Consider the following 23277-nt stretch of genomic DNA (forward strand, 5'->3'; position numbering starts at 1 on the left):
GAATTGGGCATGAAAGGTGAAAGGCATTGGAGATGAAGAAGTTAATGAAATCTGTGACGGAAGTGTAGGTTGGCATGTACTGTATTAGTTGAATATGTCTTTTATCTGCTGACACACTCTTTTGGCCCCTTATCCAACTACAGATCACCAAATCTGAATGAAACTACCAACCTTAGGCTTCCTACAGGCATACTGAGGGGGAAAAAATCATACATCTTTACAGATGGTTATTACTACAACCCATCATTCTGCATCAACATAGGTAGGCAGGCTCATGCAATAGATTTTATTTCATTTTAAGTATTTCACAGTTTGTATTAAAAAAAAATAAAGCAACAGACTACGTACCATGCCATTAGTAGAGTATGTTTTTGATGAGCTGTAAAACTCAGCTTAGACACCTTACATATCACTTTGGAAGTAATTGCAAACTGAACATAGGGTAATTCCCTGAAAGTGTGCCCAGTGGCATGCAAAACTTTGGGAACACCCAGGATAATGGTAAAAGTTGGGGATAGAGCAGAAGACCTGGATATGCCAAAGCCCTCATTATTGAGGGGACTGACCGGAAAGAAGGTGGGTGATGGAGGGTCGGTAGGTGGGAGTCAGCACTGCACACTACAGCAGAGATCCTCAGAGTGTAGAAAGAGGGTTACCTACATCAGAGTCACCTCACTTACTTGTTTGAAATTCTGACTCCTGGGTTCCACACTTCAGCTTAACCTGAATTACAACAGGCAGCTAAGAAGAACCTGCATTTTTAGTCGTTTTCTCAGGTGATTCTTACCCAAACCAAAGTTTGAGAACTGGTAGTTAGGAAGTGGAGAGCTGAGAAAATGCTGACCCTCCCTCTACCCGCTTGATAAACAATGAAGGAGAATAGTCCACTTTAACTCAAGATAATTGTAGAGTGTCAGAGAAGCCACTGTGAGGGGGTTAAAGATGTTGCAATATGCTTACAGCAGAATTAGGAATGTGGAGGTCTGTTGAATAACAGCTTTGCTTCTGGCAGATACTCCTTATAAGCAGCTAACTGTAAAAACAACAAAAGGGGGTTTTAAATTACCAAAGTTTAAAGAATAGTTACCATAAAATTTTCAATTTGTTTTCTTTTAAAATTATATTATGTAAATGCTATGGAAGATTTTATCCATTTTGAAGAATGAGATAAGGTATTTAAATTGAGAAAATTGGGCTTCCCTGGTGGCGCAGTGGTTGGGAGTCTGCCTGCTGATGCAGGGGACGCAGGTTCGTGCCCCGGTCTGGGAAGATCCCACATGCCGCGGAGCGGCTGGGCCGGTGAGCCATGGCTGCTGAGCCTGCACGTCCAGAGCCTGCTCTCCGCAAAGGGAGAGGCCACAACAGTGAGAGGCCCGCATACTGCAAAAAATAAATAAATAAATTGAGAAAATTAAATGAAGTTTTAGCATTATATCTGCTAAATACTAGGAGTACCAAAGAGGAACAAAATAGATGGTCTTAGGGAGCTTACCGTCTTCAGGAGACAGAATGTAGACATATAATGTCAATGCTGTGTGAGAAGTGTTATACTAAGCCCAGTATAGCATGGGCTGATAACGGGTAAAAACAAGTATGGGAAGATTACCTGGGGAAGTGCTATCCAAGCTGAATGTGAAGGATGAGCCAGCCCGATGAAGAAGAGTAAAGAATAGTCCCATCAGAGGCAACTAGAAAGACGTGAAAAAAGTGCAAGACCATAGAATTGAAAATTCACTGTTGTTGGAGTGGGGAACATGGGGACAGATGTGTGAGAAATGAGGTTGGAGAGTAAGTAGGGACGAGGTCCTGTAAAACCTCAAAACCGTGTGGAGGAGTTTGGACTTTACCTAAAAAGCAATGGAGGACCACTAAATGAGTAAAAACTGAAGTGCCTCATCACATTCGCATTTTAGAAAGTTGTCTCTTCCTACTGTACAAAGAATGAATTTCAGGGCTGACAAGACTAGAGACAAGGGAGACAGATTCTTCAGGTCACCACGGGAAGAAGGGAAGTGAGACTTCAGACTTTGCTCTTGTAGGGAAACTAGAGCCAGGAAAGAACACCAAGCCATTTTTAAAGATGCAGATAGGAGGAAAACCGGGAAAATATAGTGTAAGGAAACTAGGGAGAAGAGAGTTCGTGTAGTTTGTGGAATACTTGGAGAATCCTTACAGATTGTTGGTGGTTACAATGCATGCTTTTCAAATTCCTCCTTTTTAAAAGATTTCTCCTCCTCTCTCTGAGTAAAAGGGGAGAATTCATTAATAAATCTCTAGTTCTTTTTTTTAACATCTTTATTGGAGTATAATTGCTTTACAGTGGTGTGTTAGTTTCTGCTTTATAACAAAGTGAATCAGCTATACAGATATCCCCATATCTCCTCCCTCTTGTGTCTCCCTCCCACCCTCCCTATCCCACCCCTCTAGGAGGTCACAAAGCACCGAGCTTAAAATCTCTCCTTCTGCTTATATACTGTAGTGTTGTGCATCTCATTAAGCATGTGTATTTTTAAAAATTTATTTATTTTATTTTTGGTTGCTTTGGGTCCTCATTGCTGCGCACGGGCTTTCTTTTAGTTGCAGTGAGTGGGGGCTACTCTTCATTACGGTGGGCGGGCTTCTCATTGCGGTGGCTTCTCTTGTTGTGGAGCACGGGCTTTAGGCATGCAAGCTTCAGTAGTTGTGGCACGCAGGCTTTGGAGCGCAGGCTCAGTAGTTGTGGCGCACGGGCTTAGTTGCTCCGAGGCATGTGGGATCTTCCCAGACCAGGACTCAAACCCATGTCCCCTGCATTGACAGACAGGATTCTTAACCACTGCGCCACCAGGGGATCCCCAAAGCATGTGTATTTTAAAGCACATTTGCTGAACATTTGGTGTTCTTTAATTGTTAATTTTGCGCTAACTTCAGTTCAAAAGTAGATTACTATGCTAAATTATAAAGTTACATTTTTAACCTCATTCTTTATTTATTTATTATTATTTTTTTTTTGCGGTACGCGGGCCTCTCACTGTTGTGGCCTCTCCCGTTGTGGAGCACAGGCTCCGGACGCGCAGGCTCAGCGGCCATGGCTCACGGGCCCAGCCGCTCCGCGGCACGTGGGATCTTCCCGGACCAGGGCACTAACCTGCGTCCCCTGCATCGGCAGGTGGACTCTGAACCACTGCACCACCAGGGAAGCCCTTTAACCTCATTCTTATTCTTACCTCTGTTAAAATATGCAAATGGAAGCAAGTTATTTTGGTTGAAAATGAGCACCCCTTCACAGCTTTATGGAAGCTGTAACTACAAGTATTATCTTGTATCCTCTGAAAAGAACTTAAACTATATATGAAACATTTTTGCCAAAAGCATTATATTTTATTTTAATTGTTTGAAGATTTCTTTTTAAAAACTGTTAAATACTCCAGTATTATCCTAGTAGCTTGAATAGAAAATTAACTTCAGGTTTATTCCACTTTATTGTGCAGTTGTTAAGCATGACTTTGCAAAGTCTTAAACGTTGAGTTGAATGTGAGCGACATAAAAATGCAAATTTGGGATTTTACGTTGTTGGTTATAAATGGGCTCATTGTCTCTCAAATATATTCTGGAAACTATAGGAGTAAATGCAGTAACATATATTTCTAAAGTTACTAAGCTAGGCACAACCTTACAACTGAGACACTAAAAGTTTAAGAGTTATGTAAAGATACATTTTTAAGTGTTTGTGAACTATGAGGCTAAATTATATAACTTAGAGAATGTGTATTTTACAGAAAGCAGTCAACAAGCTCATAAAATACTGAGTGTTTTCTTACAAATCATGCATTCCACTCTCGGAGCGCATATCATTTTGTGTTGCAGCAACTTAACTGCCAGACCACTATCAAAATGATAATTCTGTTCACAGTCTGAATGGATCTATTTGTACCACTTTTGGTTAGGCTCCTTCTATTAGTAAGAGTTTAAGCAAAGGAAGGCCTTAGTGTTTTTCAGATTTTACAGCTGTTTTACATAAAGGACAGGAGGTTTTTTTCTAGAAGAACTTCTGTTTGTTGAGTAAAGGACCCTTGGGAGACCATTGGGAGGGGTTTGAGTGAAATGTAATATCCTCAGACAGCCAGAAGTTGTTTCTTCCAGAGGCCATGCATGACAAGATGGTAGCATCCCTTAACTTCTTAAAAACTTAGGGAATGAGAGATATCCATCAAATTCCCTATTTAACCTGTTACTCTCTCCCCTCTTCCCAACTACTACTACTGTATCTCTTTTCTGGGAATTCACACAATATTTTGTGACAGGACAGATGATTCAAATGAATAATGTTCTTTCAGTTAAGTTCTAAGAATACAGCAAACACGACTCTCCTGGACCTCTCTGTCATTTTTATGTTGTTTATGGTTTTTCACCCTCATATTTTGAGAGATGTCTGATACGTCTTTCCTTAAGGAGAGCTAAAAAGCTGTCAAGACTTGGAGCAAAGCAATATCCAGGGAAAACACTCTATAAATAATTGACCTTAATAACCAAACTCACAGAGTTTAAGAAATATCTTGGTGCTTTGACATTATTTATTTTGTAAGTGATGTATTTGCCTTTTAGAGAGAAAAAATTATCTGGTTTTATGTAAATATGAATAAAAGTGTCAGTAATATTTAAAACTGGAAATCATTGATTTAGTACATTAGTATATTAAAAAATAGACTGGAAAGGTAAATATCTTTTATTCAGCAAAATGAACAGACTCAGAGATTTGGTTTAAAAATAAGAAGTAAATAAAACTGAGTGTAAAGAGTGTTTTCTTTTTAATTCTAAGTGCTCTCCAAAACAATACACAGATGAAAAGGATGTTGTCCTGTGACAAGAGGTTTTATGTGACATTAGGAAGTAAGTGAAATGGAATGAAAGTTGTTGTCTGTTTTGTACCAGTAGGAAATTACAAGTTGAGAATATATTTGCATTAGTGTGTTTAAACTAGTGAGCAGATTCTGCAATGATTTTTAAAAGATATTTTTAAAATAATTTTTTTAAGAAAACATACTAGCTAAAATAAATTCTGAGTCTCTAACAAATTGCTTGTGTCTGTTTACATTTACTATACATTACAGTTAATAGTGTGTCTTGAAGCTCAGTCCTATTTCTGTGTTCCTGTTTTCTCATCTGTAAAATAGTAGTGATAGTACTACTAAATGAGATAATATTAGGCAGTTCTTGCTTTGTATAGTTCCAAAATGCATTAATTTTGGTTACCGTGGTTTAATTAAATAATATCTGTCCCCAACAACACAGCTCAGATTTCCGTCACCAGTGTATTAACTGTAGTTGTATAAAGTACAAACTTCACTGCTAGTACTTAAGTTCAAAAATCACCATGTGAATAACGATGCATATCATGATTATTGAGTAATCGTGTCACTTTCAAATTCTCTTGGTGATTGGTCACTGTATCTGTTATTCATTTCATACACAGACAGCAAATCATGTGGTTGTGTTATCACCTTGTCTCCTGGTCATAAACCCATGTGGCATTTTACGGAAGTGGATAATCAAAAGGGAATGGGTGAACAAAGATAGAAGTGCAGCAAAGAAATGAAAAGTGATAACATAAATTCAAATCAAATCTAAACGGGGGGTGAGGGGGGCTTCCCTGGTGGCGCAGTGGTTAAGAATCCACCTGCCAATGCAGGGGACACGGGTTCGAGCCCTGGTCTGTGAAGATCCCACATGCCGTGGAACAGCTAAACCCGTGCGCCACAACTACTGAGCCTGTGCTCTAGAACCAGCGAGCCATGGCTACTGAAGCCCGTGCACCTAGAGCCCATACTCTGCAACAAGAGAAACCACCACAATGAGAAGCCCGCACACCTCAACGAAAAGTAGCCCTTGCTCACTGCAACTAGAGAAAGCCCACATGCAGCAACGAAGACCAAACTCAGTGTCCCCCCCCTAAAAAAAAGAACCTAAATGGGGGACTTCCCTGGGAGCACAGTGGTTAAGAATCCGTTTGCCAAAGCAGGGGACACGGGTTCGAGCCTCGGTCCAGGAAGATCCCACATGCCGAGGAGCAACTAAACCCATGTGCTACAACTACTGAGCCTGCGCTCTAGAGCCCAGAAGCCACAACTACTGAGCCCACGTGCCGCAACTACTGAAGCCCGTGCGCCTAGAGCCTGTGCTGTGTAACAAGAGAAGTGACCGCAATGAGAAGCTTGTGCTGGCAACGAAGAGTAGACCCTGCTCGCTGCAACTAGAGAAAGCCCGCGCACAGCAGCGAAGACCCAGTGCAGCCAAAAATAAATAAATAAATTTATTTTTTAAAAAAGTTACCCCAACAAAACTTAAACAGGACTTCCCTGGCTGGCGGTCCAGTGGTTAAGACTTCGAAATTCCACTGCAGGGGGTGTGGGTTTAATCCCTGGTAGGGGAACTAAGATCCATGTGCCCCGCAGTGTGGCTAAAAGAAAAATAAACCTAAACGGAGTTGTGGAAGAAATAACTGACCCACAGGCATGTTGACACTGCCACTGTTTGAGTGACTCTAGATTTGAGCCAGAAGAACTTAGTGAAGGCTAACTTAACAACATAAGCAAGGAAAAAGTTTTTTAAAGTTTTGACAAGAATTTTTGATGGTCATGGAATAATCAGTTTTTCCCATTAACCACTTTGCACGGTTTCTACTTGCTTGGTCATTTTTATTATCTTGATCTTGCACTGTCATGCAGAGTGAAGACTGCCTATACATAAAGTGCTTAGAACAATCCCTGGCACATAGTAAGTGCTCGAGAAATGTTTGCTATTGTAATTATTAGTGATAGCACTAATTAGTTGTAAAGATGATTGTAGTAGGGGAGAGGGATGGCCAACTTAACTGAGTGCCTAAAAATATGTACTGGGTATCTCGCCCATATTATCTCGTCTAATTGTCGTAGTACTCTGGGGTAATTTTGATCCTCTTTTTACAGCTGAGCTAACAGGAGCTAGAAAGTTTTTAAGTACTTACCCAGGATCATATAGCCACTAAATATTGATAGGAAAGTAGTATTCAAATGAGGTCATCTGAATTATCTTTCCAGGTCTTTCATGTTTCTAGTAATAGTTGATACTTGATGAGACTATCACAAACTTTAAAAAGTGATTTTAGAGTCTTTGCTGTTGATAAACATTTTTAAAGTTTGCCATACAAAATTCAAAAGGTGATTTCATGGGGAGCTCTAATTAGGGTGAAGAAAGCAAGAATCAATCTTTCAGCTTACTTTTATTTACTATTATGTTACTGTGCTTTTATTTTATGTTTATTAGTTTTTGTTTGTCCTCATAATGATTAGCAGTGAGATCCTTAAAATTTTTTTAAAAATTATGTGATAGCTTTGCTTATAACAAATCATTGGAGTAGGTACTTTTTTTTTTTTTTTTTACAGGCCAGTTCAAAGAAATGTCCCTGGTAAAGCTAATGTTAATTAGTTTTCTCTTTTCGAGTAGACATATCATGTCTATTGGATTATCCAACAAAAAGTTTGCCTTTGATCTTTTTGGTCTTGTTAATGAAAAACTCTAGATGTTAAGTGTACATTGGTTTTACCACTTTTTTAATGTTTTTATCAAATATTGGATATAAAAGAGTGTTGATACAATATGTATAATATATAAAGAATAACTATACACATAAAAGGCATACAGATTGGAAAGGAAGAGGTAAAACTATCTCTATTTGCAGACAACATAACCTTGTATATAGAAAATCCTGAGGAATCTGCACACAAAAAAACCTTTTAAAAATAATAAGTTCAGCATAGTTGAAGGACAGAAGAGGAGTATGCAAAGCTCAATTTTATTTCTATACTCTAGGAATAAATAATCCAAAAATAAACTTAAGAAAACAGTTGCATTTACAGTAGCATCAAAAATAAGAAATACTCAGGAATATGTGCAAAACTTGTACCCTAAAATCTATAGAACATTGAGGAAAGAAGTTAAAAAAGATCTAAATAAATGGAAGGACATCTCACGTTCATGGATCAGAAGACTTACTTTGTTAAGATGGGAGTCTCCCTAAATTGATCAGATTCAACACAGTCTCTGTCAAAATCCCAGCTGGCTTTTTTTTGTAGAAATTGACAAACTGATCATATGTAAATGGCCCACTCCCTCATTTTGTTCAGAATTCTGCCCACATCTTACCTCTTCAGAGAGACCTTCCCTGAATATCCCATCTAAAGGAGCACCCTTTGCCTGTCACTCTGTATCCCTCTTATCCTGCCTTAAAAAAATAAACACACTTACAATTTATTACAGTTACCCTTGAACAGTGGATTGGGTGCCCACCCTCCCCACAGTCAATTTTTTGTGTAACTTTTCCTTTGGCCCTCCTTATCCACGATTCGGCATCTGAGGAGTCAACCACCTCAGATCTTGTAGTACTGTAGTACAAGCATATTTATTGAAAAAAATCGGCATATAAGGGGATGCAGTTCAAACCTGTGTTTTTCAAGGATCAACTCTACTTACAGCACATCTTATTACCTGAGATACATTTATTTACTGTCCATCTCCTCCATCGCCTATACCTCACATGAGTCTGATGGGCAGAGACCATCTGTTTCCTATAGTGCTTCTCTGCAGTGTCTAGAGGAGTGCCTGTCATAACTTGGTGCTCATTAAATGTTGATTCAACAAATCCTTTATGTTCCAGAGCTCAAGCAGTACTTTCTCTTTTCCTATTCGATTTTCAAGGACTTAGTCCCTATTGTGAATTCCTCTGATACTTATTGCCTTTACTTTGGCACCAAGTTCAACTTTTATATTAATGTTTGTGTATGTTGTCTCTCCGGTGAGACAAGTACTGTACCTTATGTTATCTTTTTCTTTGCCCAGCAAGTCTAACATAGTAAGAATAAGCAGATACTCATTAAATTAAATTTTAGAAGAAGCCTATTGCTGTATCAACTTCTTAATCTATATGGTGTTGTCATAAATCCTTTAGTTTACTCAACAAATTCATTTATTTATTCATCCAACAAATATTTATTGAATATAATAAATAAATTATATTTATCACTAGCTACTTAATGATAACTGCTGTGAGAAAAATAAAACAGGGTAAGCAGAATAGGGAGTTCCAGTGTGAAGGCTGCAGGAGTTTCAAGAGCTAACTGTACATTATATGTGGTGGAATAGAGTATTAAGAAAGGATTTCAAAGACGTTTATCTTTTAGTGCATCGCTAACTTGTCATTGTTGTGAAAAAACCAGTAGGATCCATTCATAGACTCTGATTATGAAAATTGGGTAATTCCTCATATCCAAGCCAGAGGACAGAAAGGACTTCTAATTGGAAATCTGTGTTTCGTGGCTTTTTCTCTTTTCTTTTACTATAAGACTGAATGTCAGATATTATATTTATTACCATTAAAAGCTAAATTGCAGTTAGGTTGGCTAATATAATTTATATTATAGGTTGGTTTAATATAAATCTAAATAACAAGAAATTTTCTTTACCTCAACCTTTATCTCACTCTGACTGAAGTGAGAGAAGCCCTGTTTACCTAGCTAACCTGGAAATCAAAGGGAAGTTTAATTTTGCAAATGAATGATCTGTTTATACTGAACATTAGTCAGGCTCATCAGGATTATATTAGACATCAGTGAGTTTTTTAATATTAGACTTGACTTTTTAATCTTAATTCTACTCGTTAAAATGATTTTCCTGACGTATCAGTAGATTCGAAATTTGAATTTTAATATCTGCCTGATGCTTAGTTCTAAAATGATGAAAGTATTTTGTATTTGATATACACTGTATCTCTTAATAGCAAATCTTGCTGAGTTTGCTGCTGATTATACATCATTACAGAACACTGTGACAGCATAAGGGCATACTACATAGTAGAGAGAAAAAATAGTTTAAGGTGGATTAAAAGGACATAGTTATGCTGAAATGTTATGTGATGTGAGATTTTTTACAAGATTTTTCTCTTTTATTTAAATGTTGCTAAGGATTTGAAGCGTTCGTTACCAGCTGGACTTGGTCTCTCAGAAACCCAAATCACATCTCATGGCTTTGAAAGTACCAAAGAGGGGGTTATTGAAGCAGGAGCATTTCAAGGTAAGGAACCCATTATTTTTAAAGATGGCTGCGGTGGAGGCTTTATTAATAAAGTATGAGGGTTGAGCCCTTTAATTCCGTGATAAAACACTGATTATAAACATAATCCTTTTTCTCTTCAATTTAAATAATTTAAGAATTGTTTAGTAGTCATCTCTATATAAATAGATCAATGTGCATAATTGCACTGATTATTACTTAAGAATTGGTTTTAAAATACTGAAATAAAAACTCAAAAATTATGTCAAGAATGCATATTTAAATTATTTTAGGGGTAACCACAAAATTTATAGGTCGATATTGATTTGTATAAATACATATTTCCTGTTTCATAGCAATTAGGAAAATGAAACTTTTTTCTTACTATACATGCTGTGTAGGAGGTCTCCCAGACCACACTCAGATTCAGTAATTTCCTAAGAGGACTAACAGGACTCAGTCTGTAGTCATACTCTAGGCTATGATTATTACAGCAAAAGTATACCGAGCACAGTTAGCAAAGGCAAAGGATGCCTGAGGCGAAGTCTAGGGAAACTGGGCATAAGCTTGCAAGGATCTTTTCCTGGTTCAGTCACACAGGACATGCTTAATTCTCCCAGCAGAGCTGTGACAACAAATGTGAAATGTTGCTAACGAGGGAAGGTAATTAGAGCCTCAATGCCCAGAGTTTTTACTGGAGATTGCTTGCTCACATAGGCACCTTCTGTGAGCACGTGCCCAGATTCCAGACTCCCAGAAGGAAAGCATAAACCACATTGTTTGTATAAACAGTTTAGGCATAGTGAGCAAGTTTACCATTTGGGGAATGGAGGAAATCACCCCCAAATTAAAGTTCTCAGATGCCAGCCAAGGGCCAGTCTTCTGTAAGCTGGTCTTTTTAAGGATAAATAGTTAGACCTACTATGTTAGCTCTTTTCTGCACACATCCCATGTATATATGTCTATTTTTAATATAAAGAAAGATGCTTCCTTTTTTAATGCTCTTGCCTATAATAACATTTTTTAGGTGTTCTTTCATTTTTCACACAAGTGAAAGAAAGTAAAATTGTGGAAATTTGGACGTGAAAATTGATCGTTTTCTCGACAGAGCTGTAGTTAAAGTAGTAATAGTTGATGTTCAATGAAGAATTTTAACTTTAAATTTCACAAAATAAAAAAGATATCTCCATGCCTTTGCAATCCTTAGCCCTCTTGCAGATAATAGTATTCTATATTTTTATTATACTTATGGCCAATACTTTAGTCAGAAACAACTTATATTTTGGGACTTCCCTGGTGGTCCAGTGGTTAAGACTCTGTGATCCCAATGCATGGGGGCCTGGGTTCGATCCCTGGTCAGGGAACTAGATCCCACATGCTGCAACTAAAGATCCTGCATGCTGCAACTAAAGATCCCACACGCAGCAAAGAAGAGCCCATGTGCTGCAGCTAAGACCCGATGCAGCCAAATAAATAAATAAATATATTTTTTAAAAACCTGTATTTTGAAATATATTCTTTGTTAAATGGATCCTGGAAATAAACATTTAGAATAACCCAGTATAATATCCTCTGCTCTAGGCTGTAAAATGAGTGGGCTACCTACTGACATTATCTTTTTTCATTTTTCATTCTTATGTTCAGAAAAATAAAGATATAGAAAGGGAGCATACATGTCAGTATCTCCATAGTCATTGCATAGCATTGTGGTGGTATTCTCTAGGGGATAACTTTGAATTTGAAAAGGTTGACTGATTGCCTAAAATTATGAGTGCTTAAAGATACAAGGCTTACTTTGCATAATGTGACAACATTTTGGACCAGTCACCAATTTCTAAATTTAAATATCAGCATAGAATTAAAAAAAAAAAAAACTTTTACAGTTAAGATATTTTAAGTATTTTCAGTGAAATTATTTAGCTGATGTTTGGTTTTATTCTTTCCCCCTTAATCAGAGTAGTATTATACAATAATCGAAATCAGCTGGCCATTGTAACCTGCTGTGCATGAGCATGAAAATGCCAGTCACTTTCACTTGCTTATAGATCCATCCTAATCCTTCAAATTGGAATAAAAAATGTTTCATGGTAATGGCGGTAATTTATGTGTCTTGAATTGACTTTGTAAAACACTTTTTAACACAAACTGCATTATTAATCAATATATGAAAAAGATAATCATTCTGCCATACTCAGATTAGCTGAGCATTTATTGGAAAGTTGTAGTTGATTTAAGTGCCCTTGTTTTTGTTTTGTTTTGTTTTTGTTATAAATTTATTTATTTAATTTATTTATTTTTGGCTGTGTTGGGTTTTTGTTGCTGCACGCGGGCTTTCTCTACTTGCGGCGAGCAGGGGCTGCTCTTCGTTGCGGTGTACGGGCTTCTCATTGTGGTGGCTACTCTTGTTGCAGAGCACGGGCTCTAGGCACATGGGCTCAGTAGTTGTGGCTCGTGGGCTCTAGAGCACAGGCTCAGTAGTTGTGGTGCACGGGCTTAGTTGCTCCGCAGCATGTGGGATCTTCCCAATGCAGGGCTCGAACCCGTGTCCCCTGCATTGGCAGGCGGATTCTTAACCACTGCGCCACCAAGGAAGCCCTAAGTGCCCTTATTTGAAGACATACATACATAAATTGGAATGAACATGATTTTCTCATGTTTAAAATTTAGGAAATAGGTCTTATGAAAAAATATTAGGAGTTGGGGCTATGTTAGCTCTCTGGAGAAATGACTGAATGATAACTTTAAATGACTCTATTACCATTTACTTTTCCATCTCTAGAGCACATGTTGAAGAAATTATACTTAAATTCAGCCTAACAACAAGAAATACTGAAATCTTCCTAGCAAATACATTGTAGAATCAATAATATTAGAAATCATGAATAAATCAACTCATAAGAGTGAAGTATACTTGGTATCTGAGTTTTGTTTTAATGGGGTTTGGATCATTGCATACACATATTCATATTCCTAGATTTCTGCTATTGAGAGAAAACATAGCAAACTCCCCAAATTTAGTCAATTTGCAAAAGCATAGAGTTTTAAGAATTATTTTTTGTTGAAATGATTTACTTATTTATTATGAATGATTTTAGTAACGAATTTAGTCCAAATTAGTGGTTTAAAGGGTTGAAGATACAGAGAATAATTACCCTAGAGCAGACGGTTGAAAGTACACACTTACCTCAGCACCATGTCTTTTGCTACTTTAGTTTGGAAAGTTCTGTGTCATTTGTTACTATAATATATTATACATCTCTCATGTCATGGGATTATCTCTTATGTAAGATTAATAAACAGTAATAACCAGAACAACAGAGCTCTGTTCCTGGGATCATCAAGAAATGGAACTACAGTAGTCATCTTTTATTTAACACTTCCTTATATAATAGAAACCCTTGTGCCTTGGATAGTAAGATAGTCTTTGTTTAAAATGGTGATTGAGCTGGATAACATTAAATGCCTTCCAACTCAACAAGTAATTTATGGATTTGTGTTTTCTGTATTGAATTTAATAATGGAGACATTATGGTGTGGATTTGGAACATCTGAGTCTCTTAATAAGAAGCTGTTTTAATCTCCCTGCACCTCATTTCTCCTGTAGTTTAATGTCAGACTAGCTGATTTCCGTTGTCCCTTCCAGTTTTCTTGTTTCGTTTTTTTGTTTGTTTGTTTTGGCCGAGCGGCATGTGGTATCTTAATTCCCTGACCAGGGATTGAACCCATGCCCTCTGCATTGGGAGCGCACAGTCTTAACCACTGGACCACCAAGGAAGTCCCCTTCCAGTTTTAAATTTTATGGCTCAACAGATTTTTTTTTTTTTTAAAGACAGGTATCTCTCACTTTGAAAGGTAGCACCAACCTATTTAGATCTATTGCATGTTTGGATTTTAACATTAGATCCAGTCCAGATTAAGGTTTTCATATTATTAAACCTGGTGGCTGTTTCTGATCAGAACTTAGTATATCTGGGATATGAAAAAGTTGACGTTGATTCTTACTAGAAAATTTTAATTATAAATTTTGATACATTATGTGTTTTCTAGAGAACTGGGAAAGAGTGTAGTTGAAATAAAATTATCTTATAAACATTAAAATATACTCAGCTAAATGTGGAAGGATGTTAATAATTTTTTCAACTTATTTATAATTATCACTTCCCTAAAGATATATATATAGCCTTTAGAATTTAAAATAAAGAAATCAGTTGAAGCTAATTTTCTTTAGTTTAATGCCAGACAGTTTTCTTAGTTTAATGCGGCCATTAGCAACAATGTTGGATAGTCAGTTTTTCTTACTTTGTAGGTAACTAAGGCTCAGAGACCTTAAGTAATTTGCCAGGGTGTTACTGGCGAATTACTGATACTAAAATATTGATACTATGTGGTTAAATAGAGCCAGAATTTCAAGCCCAGAGTTAGAATTTAAAACTCAGTTGTGTCTCACTCAAAAATTGTGTTTTTTCCTCTGGTTCTCAAACTTAGTTGTGTTTGAGAATAGCCTAAGTAGCTTTTAAAAAACTACAGTTGCCTAATGTGCAGCATGGCGACTATAGTTAATAATAATGTATACTTGAAATCTGCTAAGAGAATAGATCTCAAGTTTTTTCACCACACAAAAGAGTAACTATGTGAGGTGATGGATGTAATCATTTCACAATGTATACATAATATCAAAACATCACTTTGTACACCTTAAATATATACAATTTTTATTTACCTAATAAATAAATGAAAACCAAAAATCAATCAAATAAAAAAGCTAAACCTGTCAAAAAAAGAAAAAAAAGCCCTACAGATACCTGTTTCACTGATAATCAGAAGATTTTATGGAGTGTCTCAGGTATGTTTTAAAAGCTTCAGAAGTAATGCGTATGATTAATCGGAATAACTCTATATTAGCACTTCTCAAGCTTAAAAAAAAACATGCAGATCACCTGAGGATCTTGTGAAAATGCAGATTCTGGTTCAGTAGATCTGTGGCAGGGCCTGAGTTTTGCATTTCTGGTGAGCTCCCAGGTGACATAATTAATGGAGACTCCTTGCATCCATACTATGAGTAGCAGTGACCTACACTATGTGTTATTTGATTTATGATATGAAAATTTTGGCTACAATTTCTGTGAAGGCTGTGATTCATTCACATTTCTATGAATTTTAATTTTAAATTTGATACAGTGTTACGTGCCTTTGGATTTCTACTTGAAGAGCTTTCCTCCCTATGTTAGAGTAGCAAGTGATAAAATATTTACTTAAGCTTTAAATCATTCAACTGTGGGACTTTAATCACATTCTTTTAATTGATTTGGAAACTAACAACTCAGTCTGGGAGCATCCATTTATTATTAGTCCATTTCTGCAAGAAAACAAGTATATTAATTCTAGCTTTTAATCTTAGTTTTTGAATATCTTAAAGAAAGTGTCAGTACACCTATATTCAAAATGTAAGTATGTGGAGGAAGAAAAGGATTTTCACAGTGAAATGTCTGCCCTTTTCAGGTTCCCCGGCACCACCACTGCCATCTGTTATGTCTCCTAGCAGGGTGGCAGCTAGTCGACTGGCTCAACAAGGAAGTGATTTAATTGTTCCTGCAGGTATTCACTGCACTGATTGGATAAAGCCCTTCTTGCTACTGCTGAAACTAAACTAATTCACTCAGTTTCTTTTCACTTGCTTTATATTCTTAGGTGTGTGTTATTCTGGCTTTTTTGGTGGCTGCTTTTTTTTTTTTTTTTTTTTAACAATAAAGAAAATAATCTTTCTAGCCATAGCTTATCTTTCTGGCTTTTCAAAGTTTATTAGGCTCTATTTCAAACCCGAAATTTAATTTACCGTATGATTAAAAAACACTGTAAAATTGATTCATTTTAAATCATCCTCTCTTTGCTCTGGAAAATGTTGGTTTACTTATTTGATCCTAAAGTGCTCTGCACTTTAATATTGCTGGACTATAAAAACAGGGAAAAAATAAACTTTGTATTTCTTTTTACATGAAATGTTAATATTTTATATTTTGTTTCTGTGAGAATTTTGTGAATTCTTAAATGTGTTTTTTGTATGCTGTTCTCTTTCTTAGATTGTGGTAAAGCTGTGGTAAAGGCTGGGCTGGCTAGAGGAGTGAGAAAAGATTTTTGCTGACTAACCTTTTACAGCCATTTTATAAAACATTTTCTCTTGTCTTCTTCTCATTGTTAGTTTTAAATTATTATGAAGTTTCTATCCCAAGTCATTAGCATCGTAAATGTTTATTAAATATTTTCTTCTACGAAAAATATTTTACTATTAGGAACTATATAGTTGTAGAGTTGCTTTTATGTCATAATTTCTTGATTGTTGGAGCAATGCATTATCAGGGCTTTATACTGCCTGTATTAATTATGGCTTTTTGAGGAAGTGGGGGTTGGGTCTCTTGAGAAAAAACGAAGTACGATGTAGGTCTTGTTATAACACAGCCTCTTGTACTAGTGGTAAGATATTTTTAATGACTTTAAAATTATAGTGTTTTTAAATCCTCCAAAATTACAGTAACATTCTACTGTTGCTCTCTTCTGTGTAGTATAGTGAAAGGAGATCACTGTGAAGAGTGTGTGGCCTTTCAGATTTTCACTGACAGTTTTTTTTAGAATCATTAGGTTATAAGATTAATTGTGGAAATTTTATTTTTCTTGAAGTAGACAGCAGTGTATTTAGAGAAGAAGGCCGGTTGCAGGATTTGTTTTGAAGAAGATGGACAAACCTCAGAAATGTTTTTTTTAAAGGGTTAGGAAATTATCCTCAAAATGATTCCAGGAAGTTCTAGTCCTTCACCTTGTGGGAACTTTTTTATTTCTTTAAATGCATAAGTAGTTTAATTTGAACAGCATCCGTGTTTTGTTTTCTTTCTACTTGTCTTTATCTGGTTTGCATTTTTATCTTTTGTTCTGATCTTATAGGTGGCCAGAGAACGCAGGCAAAAAGTGGACCAGTTATTCTAGCAGATGAAACTAAAAATCCTGCAATGGAAAAGTTAGAACTTGTTAGAAAATGGAGTCTAAATACCTACAAGGTTTGTAATTTTTTTTTTAATGCTTCTACCCTATCTGGCTCTAAGAATTTTCATTTGTATGTTATTGGAATTATTATTTTGCAATTATATGAATATATAGGAGAGAATAATGCTATTTAAACATAAATATACAATTAGAAAATGAAGTATTTTGTCTTATTGATCTTGGCACAAATGTATTTTTTAAAGTCAGTATCAAGAGTTTAAGAAAAAGCTACTAAAGCTCTTACTAATTGACGGATAACACATAGTTGAAGAAGAATACAGTGCCTGGGAGGGAGCACATTTAGCTGTATACAGATCTTCTCTAGATATGTTTGTCACGACCTGCAGCTTTTTGGTGCTTTATAGCAGCTGAATGTCAAAAGAGGCATATTAGTTTTCCAAAGTTTGGAATTCTCTGATCTATTGTAATAACTAAGCACTAACACTAACTGTACACACAGCAAATGAGTTGGATTTCAAAAGTTTATTGTTGTTAGTTGTATTGTTTCAGAGTAATTGTTGGTTATTTTTTTTTATGTTCTCATAAAACAAATAAGCAAATTATTTAATCTATACTATATTTGATGTATTGCAAATAGATAAGCCCCAAATCCACTTAGTACCTTCAAATCTTAACAGGGACAAGACGGTAGAATTCATAGAACAGTTAAGTGGGTGAAAGCCCTAGCAGTTCAAGTTAGAGCATTAGCCTTAACACTGGCTGTATTTGTGAATTGGTAGTGGGCCTAGTGGTTTGTAAGTCAGGAATTGTCTGTATTTTTATACGGGAGTCTCTTATGTGTCTTCTAAAGAGTAATACAAAAGCGAATTTATTCTTTCAGTTAGTATTTTTAAAGTATGATCTGCAGTTTTCTACGAAAGTACAGGTATTCTTAAGATGGTAAAAGTGCCCTGAAACTGCTACATGAATCTTTCCAAAAAAGTATTTAGTGCATGTCAGCGTAGAACTGAGAAATGCCAGTGGTAGCTGTCAAAAAGGCATCAGTGGATGCCTGCGAAACTGTTCTCACTCAGGACATTCTATTTACTCATTGCCCCTTTTGTTCTCAAGGACATGGCTTCTCTCATTCCATGTATTGTTTTTCGCTTTGTATTCCCTCATATCGCAGCAGTTCACCCAAATATTCAAATGTCTACTTCATCTTCTCGCTGATTCCACGTATCTAGTTAATTATTAAATGGATTCTGCCTCTTGAATATTCTTTGACTTTATCCCCTCGTCTCCATCTCACCCTTCACAGCCATATGATTACTCTCTCACATTACTGTAGTAGCTTCTTGATAAATTCTCTTAGCCTGCATATTCTGCTCTGCCTGACATGGTTCATTCTTGCTTAAAATCCCTCACTCGATCTTTAGAACAGCATGAATCTGACCCCATCTACCTTTCCAACTTCATCTCCTGCTGCTTCTCTCTTCACCCAGGGATCCAGTGATCCCTACCAGATTATCCAGATATTTCCTAAACAAACTGTGCTTTCTCACACCTCTAATACTTTGTTCACGGGGCTGTATTTGCCTGCTGCTTGGAACTCCCCTTCATGCTCCCTTTCATCCCACTTGTTTATCTTTCATACCAGACTGAGCTTCATTCATTTGTTTATTAATTTCTGTTCAGCCATTCCTTTGTTCATTTATTCCTGAAATTTGACTCTAACCATTGGCATTCTCTATCCACACATTTGGAGCCTAAAGAATACAGGCCTTATTTCTGAACTAAATCCTAGTAATTTTACAGATTACCAAATTAAATTTTTCTCATTTTAGCCTTCCTCTCTTATGTCATTTAATTTGTGTTTTCCTTGTTCTTTATCTTTTTTTTCCTATATTTAGGAAATATAGGAAATATATGTGTGTTTATCATGTATTCCTTTTCTTCTGTCTTTTACCTCTTTAATAATCTGAGTTGAATCATTAAGATTCCAGTTATCTCTACATTAACATACCACATTCAGACTTCCTGTTAATAAAAATGACCGGTCTTCATAATGTGTATACATGGCATAGTACTGTATGAAAGAGTTATTCTCTTCAGAGTGATCACTTTATTTTTAGCTGAAAATTTTTTCTCATCAGAAAAGTTTGGATATCTCAGTCTAAGTCAAAAGAGAGAAAGTCCTAGCTTACATGATTTTATGAAGTTTGTAGCCCAGTGTGTCTGGGCTGACATATGACTCTATTCTTGTGGCTTATTGACATTTTTGGTCCAAATTGTGAGCTGATATAGGACATTCGTTGTCATTTGGATAATCCTTCAAGTATTGATTCTGATTTGGGTGAGTTAGGACTTTGCTTGTTATCCATCTTACTCTTGAGGACCTTGATTCTGGCTATGGCTTTGATCCTTTCTTTCTTGGACTTCAGTTCCTACATGATTTCTAACTTTAATTTCTTCTGTCTGTTTCTGTTCTGTAGCAAACACTTTAAGGCTTTTCCTAAAAGAGAATATTAGCACCTCCCTTATTGGTTGTTAATTTTGGCTCCAAGAGCAGTCTGGTGATTAAAACCAAATATGTAATAGGAGTGATTTTAAGTTTAGGCCTTGAACCTATCTCCTTAAATATTATTATTATTATTTATTTATTTTTATTTACTCATTTATAGCTGTGTTGGGTCTTCATTGCTGTGCGCAGGCTTTTTCTAGTTGCAGCGAGCAGGGGCTACACTTTGTTAGCATGCACGAGCTTCTCATTGCAGTGGCTTCTCTTGTTGTGGAGCCACAGGCTCTAGGTGTGCGGCCTTCAGTAGTTGTGGCACGCGGGCTTCAGCAGTTGTGGCTCGTGGGCTCTAGAGCGCAGGCTCAGTAGTGTGTGGCTCATGGACTTAGTTGCTCTGCAGCATGTGGGATCTTCCTGGACCAGGGCTCGAACCCATGTCCCCTGCATTGGCAGGCAGATTCTTAACAACTGCACCACCAGGGGAGTCCCTTAAATATTATTTTAATCTACCTGATTTTATTCACACAGTTTGAATACAAAATTTATTTATTTTCTTATTTATTCTCATCTGCAGGAATAATTGTGAATAATGAATTCTGGTTTATCAGTTTTGCTTGTTTTATATTTTCCTAGTGTAGAATAGGGTACTTTTAGAAGTCCATCTTATCTTTTTTAAGAATAATCTCAGTTTCAGCATTCAGACCTGTTTGGCATCTTTTCCAAACGTTAAATGTTTTTTAAAAATGTTTTAAGAATATGCCACCAGTATTCACACCTTTATCAAGTTAATATTTGTTGTCTTAAAGCCAGTATCTTTAAAACTTTCATTCCCGATTTTCTTATCATATTACCTTATTTATTTCTTCTTGATCTGTCTCCCCTGTTCAATTTCTAGTATTTCCTTTAATGCTCCCTTTTTCCCTATCCTACACTCTTAATAACTCTTTGAATATAATATCTATCAGTTGCTGCCATGAAATTATTATTTTCCTTGTACTTAAATTGTTGTATTCCTTTTTTTTTTTTGCATTATACAAAAGCTCTTGGTGCTATTTAAATACTAGTAGTACCCAGTGACTATCTTGTAAATTCATGACCTATATGGTGGTGATTTACGGTATTTTATATACTGTTTATCATTATATTATCTTCCCCCAAGTAAGAGATCTATGTAGAGCAATAATTTACTTTTGCTTCTTCCTGCCCCTTTAATTTTGTTCCATTTGTCCTATTATTTTCAAAATGAATTCTTTTTTTCCCTTTTTTAAAAACATCCTTATTGGAGTATAATTGCTTTACATTGTTGTGTTAGTTTCTGCTGTATAACAAATGAATCAGCAATACATATACATATACCCCCATATCCCCTCCCTCTTGCGTCTCCCACCCCTCTAGGTGGTCACAAAGCACCGAGCTCATCTCCCTGTGCTATGCGGCTGCTTCCCACTAGTTTTGTGTCTTACATTTGGTAGTGTATATATGTCAATGCCGCTCTCTCACTTCTTCCCAGCTTACCCTTAACCCCTCCCCATGTCCTCAAGTCCTTTCTCTACGTCTGTATCTTTATTCCTGTCCTGCCCCTAGGTTCTTCAGAACCATTTTTTTTTTTTAGATTCCATATATATGTGTTAGCATATGGTATTTGTTTTTCTCTTTCTGACTTACTTCACTCTGTATGACAGACTCCAGGTCCATCCACCTCACTACAGATAACTCAATTTCGTTTCTTTTTATGGCTGAGTAATATTCCATTGTATATATGTGCCACATCTTCTTTACCCATTCATCTGTCATTGGACACTTAGGTTGCTTCCATGTCTTGGCTATTGTAAATAGAGCTGTAGTGAACACTGTGGTACATGACTCTTTTTGAATTATGGTTTTCTCAGGGTATATGCCCAGTAGTGGGATTGCTGGGTCATATGGTAGTACTGTTCACCATAGAAGCTGTATCAATTTACATTCCCACCAACAGTGCAAGAGGGTTCCCTTTTCTCCACACCCTCTCCAGCATTTATTGTTTGTAGATTTTTTGATGATGGCCATTCTGACTGGTGTGAGGTGATACCTCATTGTAGTTTTGATTTGCATTTCTCTAATGATTAGTGATGTTGAGCATCTTTTCATGTGTTTGTTGGCAATCTGTATATCTTCTTTGGAGAAATGTTTATTTAGGTCTTCTGCCCATTTTTGGATTGGGTTGTTTGTTTTTTTTTATATTGAGCTGCATGAGCTGCTAGTATATTTTGGAGATTAATCCTTTGTCAGTTGCTTTGTTTGCAAATATTTTCTCCCATTCTGGCGGTTGTTGTTTTCTCTTATATTTTCCTTTGCTGTGCAAAAGCTTTTAAGTTTCATTAGGTCCCATTTGTTTATTTTTGTTTTTATTTCCATTTCTCTAGGAGGTGGGTCAAAAAGGATCTTGCTGTGATTTATGTCATAGAGTGTTCTGCCTGTGTTTTCCTCTAAGAGTTCTACAGTGTCTCGCCTTATATTTAGATCTTTAATCCATTTTGAGTTTTTTTGTGTGTATGGTGTTAGGAGTGTTCTAATTTCATTCTTTTACATGTAGCTGTCCAGTTTTCCCAGCACCACTTATTGAAGAAGTTGTCTTTTCTCCATTGTATATTCTTGCCTCCTTTATCAAAGATAAGGTGACCATAAGTAAGTGGGTTTATCTCTGGGCTTTCTATCCTCTTCCATTGATCTATGTTTCTGTTTTTGTGCCAGTACCATACTGTCTTGATTACTGTAGCTTTGTAGTATAGTCTGAAGTCAGGGAGCCTGATTCTTCCAGCTCCGTTTTTCTTTCTCAAGATTGCTTTGGTGGGGCTTCCCTGGTGGCACAGTGGCTGCGAGTCCACCTGCCAATGCAGGGGACTTGGGTTTGTTCCCCCCGTCCGGGAGGATCCCACATGCCGCAGAGTGGCTGGGCCCATGAGCCATGGCCGCTGAGCCTGCACGTCCAGAGCCTGTGGTCCGCGACGGGAGAGGCCACAGCAGTGAGAGGCCCGCGTACTGCAAAAAAAAAAAAAAAAAAAAAGATTGCTTTTGCTCTTCAGGATCTTTCATGTTTCCATACAAATTGTGAAATTTTTTGTTCTAGTTTTGTGAAAAATGCCAATGGTAGTTTGATAGGGATTGCATTGAATCTGTAGATTGCTTTGAGTAGTAGAGTCATTTCCACAGTGTTGATTCTTCCAGTCCAAGAACATGGTATATCTCTCCATCTGTTTGTATCATCTTTAATTTCTTTCATCAGTGTCTTATATTTTTCTGCATTCAGGTCTTTTGTCTCCCTAGGTAGGTTTATTCCTGGGTATAATATTCTTTTTGTTGCAGTGGTAAATGGGAGTGTTTCCTTAATTTCTCTTTCAGTTTTCTCATCATGAGTGTATAGGAATGCACGAGATTTCTGTGCATTAATTTTGTATCCTGCTACTTTACCAAATTCATTGAATAGCTTTAGTAGTTTTCTGGTAACATCTTTAGGATTCTCTGCGTATAGTATGTTATCTCCAAGCAGTGACAGTTTTACTTCTTCTTTTCCCATTTGGATTCCTTTTATTTCTTTTTCGTCTCTGATTGCAGTGGCTAGGACTTCCAAAACTATGTTGAATAATAGGACTGAGAGTGAAAAACCTTGTCTTCTTTCTGATCTTAGAGGAAATGCTTTCAGTTTTTCACCATTGAGAATGATGTTTGCTGTGGGTTTGTCATATATG

The 23277-nt window shown here is 36.6% G+C and overlaps 1 protein-coding gene across 8 annotated transcripts in view; it reads left to right on the forward strand.

Annotated features, from left to right (window-relative positions):
* The window catches only part of ARFIP1 (ADP ribosylation factor interacting protein 1), a 125623-nt gene that overhangs the window by 49590 nt on the left and 52756 nt on the right, over nucleotides 1–23277 (forward strand). For 4 of the 8 annotated variants that reach the window (XM_059066690.2, XM_067035674.1, XM_059066692.2 and 1 more), the window contains 3 exons: nucleotides 9975–10083; nucleotides 15562–15657; nucleotides 16996–17108. In XM_059066690.2, the coding sequence (XP_058922673.1) occupies nucleotides 9975–10083; nucleotides 15562–15657; nucleotides 16996–17108 (318 nt within the window). The remainder of the gene's footprint in view (nucleotides 1–9974; nucleotides 10084–15561; nucleotides 15658–16995; nucleotides 17109–23277) is intronic. The other 4 variants (XM_059066693.2, XM_067035676.1, XM_067035675.1 and 1 more) reach the window with 1 other exon arrangement.

This window comes from Kogia breviceps, chromosome 6 (assembly GCF_026419965.1).
Source record: "Kogia breviceps isolate mKogBre1 chromosome 6, mKogBre1 haplotype 1, whole genome shotgun sequence".
Lineage (NCBI taxonomy): Eukaryota > Metazoa > Chordata > Mammalia > Artiodactyla > Physeteridae > Kogia > Kogia breviceps.